Consider the following 8,508-nt stretch of genomic DNA (forward strand, 5'->3'; position numbering starts at 1 on the left):
TGATATTATAATCAGAAAAGGTGTTTTTGCTTTATATGACTAGTGTTAAAGACAAGGAAAGATGGTCATATGGGATTTGCAATTGTATCTAATGGTAAGATCAGGATGAGAAAGTGATGTGCTTGACACAGATACTTGCTGTAACTTGTTGAAGAGGGAAGCAGGAATGCCTCTCCTACTTCCCTATTCAACAAGTTACAGCAAGTATTTCATGAGTTCAGATTTCACCATGAATCTCAATACAGCGGAAAACACATCACTTACCATCAGATACAAAGGTTAAGATATGAGGAACCTGTGACATGACCACAAGACAGGCTGAGGCAGGTCTAGGAGAGAAGGCCACAAGGTCGGTAAAAGTGGCAGAGATTTGAGTGGGGGAAGTACCGTTGAAGAATGATGGAGAAAGAAGGAGTGTGTGTCAGGACCGGGCGCGAGAACAAAGCTGGTCAGACCCTAATCCTGCGAGGACCCCGAGAACTGGTGCAGTCCATTCAACTTGGAGAAAAAAAGGGAAAGACTTGCACTCAGTGATTTGGTCTTGGGTGGTCCCCACATTCTCTGCCATCAGGGTTGGCTGAGCCTGGTGAAGAACCGCCTTCCTCAATCCTCAGCCTGAACCATCCGGCAGCCTATTCATCAGAGGCAGGGTTGATTCATAGGGAGAAATTGATTTAATAATTGTGTTTTAATGCTCTGATGCTGCTTTGTCACTGCTAGATTCCTGCAATAAAAATTCAACCTAAAAGACAAGAGAAATGTTATCCTCATCTTTGAGTCTGAGGGTTTAGTTCAATTATTACTGGGATGCTGTCCATGATGCAAAAAGCTAAGCATCAGCGCGCAAAACATCTTGTTGCCATTCCGACGGCCCGGGGGGTTTTAATCAGGGAGGTGTCATAGAGGATGTCACCAGTCACTTGAAATAGTCATGCCACATATCGTTGGAAAGCTAAAACTCTTGTGATTAAAGATATGCCGACCATTCCTAAATATAATCATCACAGCAACACTCGAATCAGACTATAATCATGCTAACAAAGTTCGTAAAAAGCCGATATAACTCACGATTTGTGTCAGGGCAGGCTCAGGATCACAGGGTTTCCCCACAAACTTGGTGTCGTTACATTCAGAAAAGTCCAGTAAATCCAATCCAGTAAAGTATTTAGTCCAAAACACACGGTTGTACCGGTAGATAACCTCATCCCGCTGCTGCATCTTATGAAATTACGCATTGTATATCCAGTAAATCCGTTTATTTCTCCTCATAAGTCCGGCGTTTACATGAAAACAATGTTTATTTCACTTTACAAAATGGCGCTGCCCTCTGACCTTTCGATTGACAGCTCACTCGACCAATCACAAGCTCCCTGTCCCCGGCTGCCGCCTGCAATAGCGAATGAGTGGCTGTGTCTGTATGAGGAACATCCCCTCCGACAGCGCTGAATGGCTTCAGCCAATAGAAAGCGATCCCGATGGAAACTGTAGCATTGAATAGCCAATGAGATTACGAAACGAACGATGTGCTGCATTCACGGTCCCTGGGAAAAGGCAGCACTGCCTTTTTAATGCGTAACTGTGCAAAAGCTGCACTTTGGCGCATGTATTGTTTGTCAATGGCAACTTTAGGAAAACGCCTAGATATACACTTAGAAAAACATGTGTAAAATACTCATTTTTAGCAGGATTGTTATCAAATTTGAACTGGGGCCAGGTAAGGCTTCATGCTGTAGTCCCATTGTGTTTTCCAGCTAAAATTCTCAGCTACACTCATCTTCAGGCATCTGATTGCAACAAAAAAATTCAGGCGAGAATAAAAACATTCTAATTCAGTGTGCTCCCACTTAGATTACTCAATGATAGTAGCACTTATAGTGATTATTTCAGTTTGGGGAAAAACTTCAGAGTGATACCTTTCAAAAGAGACCAAGCCCATCCATATTCTCCAAACAGTTCAAGAACAGCATTCAATTTACTTTGGGTACGCCTTGGATAGGCGAATATTACAGAATTTATAGGAGTGACAAGGGGTTAAGGGTTATGTCCACTCTAGAATAGGTAAACAGGTCCTTACCCTTTTTCAAAACCCTTAAATTTAACCTAGCCAATAACAAGTGCCAAGATCATAAGAGGAAAGCTGCTGTTATTGTAATGGGCGTGGCAGGTGACTATTCCTGGGTGGGTGGGCTGCTCTGCCTGGGGCAGTGGCTTGGGGAAGCAGGATAGACATCTGGATGAAGACACAATAAAACATTTAAACCAGTAATGACAACTGGTGTTTCTGTTGTTTCGTGTTTAGAACAAGACAAAATATGTTCTCTTTAAGGGACAAGGCCTTGTAGTTCCAACATTTGACCACTAGATGGAGACATGATTTGTTTTCGTCTCATGAAATCCTTCAACAATCTAAACCATACATGACCTGATAACGTGTTTGGTTGTTTTTTGTTGTTCGTTGGATTGTTGTTGTTTTTTTGGCATACTAATATTATATAATAATAAAGTATTGTTACGCATTTATGTTGTGCATTCCATGTACACAAAAAAATGAAATGATGTTTATGGTGTGTAATTGTCAAATCCATACACAAATAAATAATTGATAACAAAAAATAAATCCTTCAACGAAGCATATATGACACTACGTCTCATGCTCAGCCATCAGATTCTGTTATATTACGTATAATATTAACACCAAACAGGCCAAAAAAAACAACATAAAGCTCACTCAGTATAACAGGCGCCCTATAAACAGAGGCCTTGGGTTCGATTCCACCTGGCAGCCACTGTCTCATTCCCCTCTCTTTCTCTCTCGCCCAATTTCCTGTGTCTCTCCAGCTTTTTTATCAAAATAAAGGCATAAAACCCCAGATAAATACTTGATCACACCTTCCTCTGGTTCAACTACTAAGGTCAAAGTAACTTGTACATCCAACAAAACCCACAAGAAACTACATGAGTTGAGGAACCAATAGTGACATGTGCTGGCCCTTGTTCCAATTCTGCAGTGCAATTACCTGTCTGTATGACATGGACATGTAAGTGTGAGCCTGGCCCTGTGCCATAATTTCTGTTTTATTGACTATATCCTAGAGCATTTTCTCAGATTACTAGACCAGCACTGATCCAGTTTTTGTAATTGTCAATAGATCTCCAATCAAAACAGCTCACCACCACTGCCACGACTACAGTCAGAATAACACACATTAACATTTATGTTTGGTCAGAATTAATGTACCCGTAGTGAGCATATGCCATACGTTGTTTGTAAAAGCAGAAAATGTATATAATCACACCAACATATTGAAAGTTTTGCCTATGGTTTTCTGAATTACTTGCATATTGTCTAAAATTAAGGTAAAGCAGCTGTCTGTGGTTTCATGGGAAAGAAATATTGTGCTTCTTCTGGAGCCTGTGATAAAGGTGATGGGGGAGAGGAGAAATGCATCAAATTAGTGGAAATGAGCTGCTGAACAGGAAAGGCATCCTGAGCCTGACAGAAGACATGAAGATGAACCACAGGAAACAAGTTCTTTTACTTTTATATTTCAAAATATGCACACATGTGGAGATTAAATCATTGATATCACTGCACAATAAAATGTTAGACTGGACTTGTTAGTGATGAGTTTGAAGAGTGACAGGGGACTTGAACCGTTCACCTCCATATTGTGTTTGCTAAACAGCTCATGTCTTTGGATATCAAAACAACATTGATAACTAAAGGTAATGAACCTACTTCTATATAGCGATTATGATGATAGGTGAATTTTCCAAAATGTTGAATTGGTGCTGTGATATTTTTCTTTGGATGCACTGTCACATCTATAACTTGGTTAATGAGTATCTGAGTTACTTGCACATTGTCTAAAATGAGTTATAAGTACAAAACAGAAAAAAGAGCATCTCTAGTTAAGCTTAACAGTGACAGTAACATATGACTTTGGTTTGACGAGAAACTAACAAGGCTATCAAAAATTTGTTCCCAGTACCAGAAATGTGGCATTTCTGATTATATGGTTATGCAAGAACCTGAACTCTATCTTTTTAGCATTTGATGAGAAACTGTTAACTTGAATCAGTAATAATCTGCTTGTTCTTCCTCACGAAAGCCTTCCTGAATAATCTCTCTGATTCTCTCAGTCTCCTGTGGTGGAGCAGTTGGCAGAAGAGCCTTCAGTTCGCCCTCTATTTTTGCCATCCTGGCATTGGTCTGCCATTCAAACTCGTACTTGTTCTTCAGGACCAACTTCAACATCCCTTCCAGGGCATCCCAGCAGGATTCCTGCAGATTCAAATGCTCCTGTACAAACTCTGGTTTGTCCTGATCCTTGGCCATGAGCTTGCCCAGGCTGCTCACTTTGTCCATCAGGTACTTGCTGGACACTTCAGTGTAGCTCGTTGAAATCATGTGGACCAGGCCAGCAATGTTGGAGGCTTGAAAGGCCTGATTGTACAGGAGGTCTTTGGCAAAGAGCTTCCCATTGTAAGTGAGTTTCTTTGTGTCCTCAGATGTCGTGACAAAGTTGTGCAGCGTCTTGCTGAGGTTAATTTTGACGATGTTGGAGACCATCTGGAAGAAGAGCACCATCTTCTCCCACTGCTCTTTGACTCTGCCCATGGCGTCCAGACCCTTGACCAGCATCTTGATGGTGGTATTAAAGTCAATCTCTTTGATTTTGCAGTTCTGCATTTCGACCAGAACCTCAGTGAGCTCCTTCTGATTCTTCTCCATGTTCTCCATACTCTTCTCATATTTCTCCCGTGCTTTTTTGAGTTGTTCTCGGCTCTGCTCAATTTTGAAACGGGCATTATCTGCTGCTCTCTGGCTTGCTGATTTGCTGCCTGAGCTATTGCTCTGTTCTTTATACATCATCGGTGGTTTTGGGGTAAGAGGTGGAGTGCCTAAAACTTTTTTGCTCTTCGAGTCAAAACCAAGGACTTCATTATTCAGTGCCATAATCTTCTTGATCAGCTTTTTAGTTGTCGCCTCATCCCACTTCTGATCAGGGGAATACGTTGCCAGCTCTTCACATATGTCAAGCCCCCTTTGACAGATTGACAGAACTTTCCAACTTGCTTTTCCCCCTGGCAGCTTCTCCACTTCCGTAAAGATCCTTTTAAATTGACTCTCAGTCCATTTGGTCTTTGGACACTTTTTCTTCTGGTCATACAGGTTCTTCCAGTCTATTTCGTTTCCACTGACAAACTGTGTAAGAGTTCCTACAAGGGTCAGGATCTCCCCAGACTTAGTATAGACTTTCATTTGTGTGAACTCATCAACATTCTCCCCTGAGTGTTGTTGGGCTAGAGTGCCTAAGGCCTCCGGCAGCTCCTGGATTAAACTGATCACATCAGAATACTTCTTTTCAACACCGTCTGCTAGTGCCACACAGTCGTCTGCAATTTCACGAATGCTCTCCAGTTGATGTGGCAGGAGGGTTTCAACAACTTCATCATTGCCATTAAAAAGTGTGTGGACCAGTGTATTAATTTCACCAGGAACCTTTCCTGTGTTAATGCGTAATTGATCCATATTCTTGTGGGCTTCATTGAATGCATGCTCGCCTGAGTTACAGATCTGCATGAGACAGGCCCTGAAGGACTCTGGGTACTTGATGTACTTGTAGCCATCTGCAGGGGCGTTCTTGTTGATGGAGAAGTCATCACATGAGGAGATGAATACAAGCTCCCCCATGATGGCAATATAGCGGGGAGCAGGAGTCAGATACTCCTCCCAGTTTGTATTGGGTTGCATCAGCATCTTGGTGGTTTCTCGCATCTGTGCTGCAGTGGTCATGTTCACTGCTGAAAAAAAGAGAAACATAAGTTATCAGGTAATCTTTCACTCTGTAAACCTTCATACAGTAATTTGTTCACCTTCTAAAGCTGGGGGAAAATAAGAAATGAACATATTCACATTTTTAACAGTTTAAACATGAAATCATGTGTTTGTAATATTCAGCACAATGTATCAAAGTATTAAAAGTATCCATCCATCCACCCACATGTTGATGCATGCTGATCGGTACAGGGTTAACATTTATTGATCTTTAAGTTTTTTGGCTGTATGTTATTTAAGTATGCAGTTCTATGTCAGTCTAAAGCCATGTTGATTATAGGTTTTTTCAAGGGATCTGCTAGAACCAGCCATACATTAGAGTTTCAAAAAGAAGGGACATGGGTTCCTAGGCTGAAAGTATAATATCACAGAGTGCTGCTGGGGCTGAAAAAAAAGAAAGAAAGAAATTGCCAAATTATGTGATAAAGTAAGTAGTCTGTTCACACAACTCAGTATGGTTTTATTCAAAACTATTTATGTCTAAAAAATGTGCACTTTGTCTATGTCTTGTTGTCTTTCTCTTTCTTATCTATAATATGCATCATCATTACCAGTCTAACAGGACACTTTGTGGCACAGCTCTAACATCTATCTCTAGAGTTGTTATTGTCAGTTTTCAGGAACAACAGCATTTAGACATGTGTTTATTTATTAGGGCCAGAGCGGCGACTGCAAGTCGCCCAGCGAAAGCCCTATTGTTTTTTGCTATGTTTATTAGGGCCCGAGCAACGATGTCGGCGAAGGCCCTATTGATTTTGCTATGTTTATTAGGGCCCAAGCGACGACTGCAGTCGCCCAGCGAAAGCCCTATTGAAATCGCGCTGTTTATTAGGGCCCGAGCCAGTGACAACATCACAGGGAGGACCCGATTGAAATTCGAGATCCAAAATAATCAACGAGAAATACAGACCCCTGAACATGCTCAAAAACAGACGATTTTTGGCACGCACATGCAGACATGCAAAAGTCATTAAAAATGGACGTGCCAAAATGGCTAAATAGCGCCCCCTAGAAAGTTGGAAACGGCGAGCCCCACTTCTGTGTTTCACAGTGTGTTGGTGGGGTTATAGAACATGGGGAGACAAAAAATTTGGTAACACTTTACAATAAGTGTCCCTTAATTAACATTAGTTAGTACATTATTAAGCATTAATTAATATATTAACAATCATTATTATGCATTACTTAGGATTAGGAAACAGATTAATTAATGTAGCCTATTAGTAAGCAGTTAATTAGGGCCGCGGGCAATCGCACCGGGCACTGGTCCCAACAGCTATGAAATAGCTGCAGGGACCAGTGCCCGGGCGAAGCCCGGGCACTACTGTTATTGTGTGGATTTTTTCTTCTTATTAGTGTGACTGCTGAAGCAGTCACACTATTGTTCTTCTGTTTGGCCATTTTCTTCCGCCTTTTTACGGTCTTCTTCTAGTCCTTCATACTTTGTGCTATTTCAACAATTCATATATCAAAACGTGCAGCTTTTTTTGAACTTTATCGGCATTACTTTTCTCTTTTTAACTATTTATACTTTTTAAAATATTTAACTTTTTCACAAAAAATCTCACATTCATCAAAGTCTCAACCTCTCTTCTTCACAACTCCACTGTAGTGTAGGGGTTAGGGTGGATGCTTGCCAACCTTAAGGTCACTGGTTCGAATCCAAGGGAAGAACTCTTGTTATGTTATGTTGAATTCTGCTCTCCTCCCCCGCCTTCAATTGGTTACAGGTGTTTGTTATCTCCTTGATAACTCATACCAGTTTGCAGCACATCATCACATTACAATGAATGACAACAGTTTTGAAAGCAGTGTGCTCTCTGTAGCCGAGTGGCAGAGTAAAGGTTTAGTGATCATATGGTCATGGGTTCGATTCCTGCCTCAGTCTTTTCACTTCATTGCTTGACTTTTGATTCCAATTATTCAGCTGTCATTGGACAGTCTTTGATTCCTCATAGTATAAAGCTCATTGTAACTCAGGTTCTCTGTGGCCATATGGTTAGTGCTCAGCCTGAAATTCACAGACATTTTTATTCTAAGTCATTCAAGCTTGACTCTCAAGCTTTCTTGATGTTGACAGTGTGCAGATCATTAACAGACAACAGTCTCTGCAACTGTGTGTACACTGTGGCCTAGAGGCAGAGTGGAAGTCTAATGACCATGAGGATGTGGGTTCGATTCTGACCTTGGTCAAACATTTGTATGGTGATCACAGCTTGCACTATTTGCTAATTCTGCAACAGCGTTCAGTTGCTATCAGCAGTCACACCATTTCCATTCTTGGAAATGCTTTTTCTAGTTAGTGTGAATGCTGGAAGCATTCACACTATTGTTATTCGGTTCGGCCATTTTCTGCCTTTCGTCGTCATGTAACTAGTCCTTCATACTTTGTGCTATTTCAACAATTCAAATATCAAAATGTTCAGCCTTTTCGGGACAGGTGTGCTATGTCTTTTCTCTTTTCAACTATTCATACTTTTTGCAATATTCAACTATTTCTGATTTTTTTTTCCCCATAGAGAATGCATTGGAACAGTCTTGAAACTCTTCAAATCTTCTTACTTCTTTCAGCCTTTAAAGCGTCCACATACTTTCAGCTAGAGACTTCATTCAAATTCTGAGCTGTAGACAAACTTCTAATGTATTCATCCTGTATTTACAACTTT

The 8,508-nt window shown here is 40.9% G+C and overlaps 1 protein-coding gene across 1 annotated transcript; it reads right to left on the minus strand.

The window, feature by feature from the left end:
• Positions 1-3,517: 3,517 nt before the first annotated feature.
• LOC146959788 (uncharacterized) lies at positions 3,518-6,402 on the minus strand. Its single transcript, XM_085772903.1, has one exon. The coding sequence runs from the start codon at positions 5,825-5,827 to the stop codon at positions 4,079-4,081; it is 1,749 nt and encodes a 582-aa protein (XP_085629029.1). The 5' UTR covers positions 5,828-6,402; the 3' UTR covers positions 3,518-4,078.
• Positions 6,403-8,508: the final 2,106 nt, after the last annotated feature.

Source organism: Trachurus japonicus, unplaced genomic scaffold, assembly GCF_045865225.1.
Source record: "Trachurus japonicus isolate A0001 unplaced genomic scaffold, Traja_1.0 AP031074.1".
In the NCBI taxonomy this organism is placed as follows: domain Eukaryota; kingdom Metazoa; phylum Chordata; class Actinopteri; order Carangiformes; family Carangidae; genus Trachurus; species Trachurus japonicus.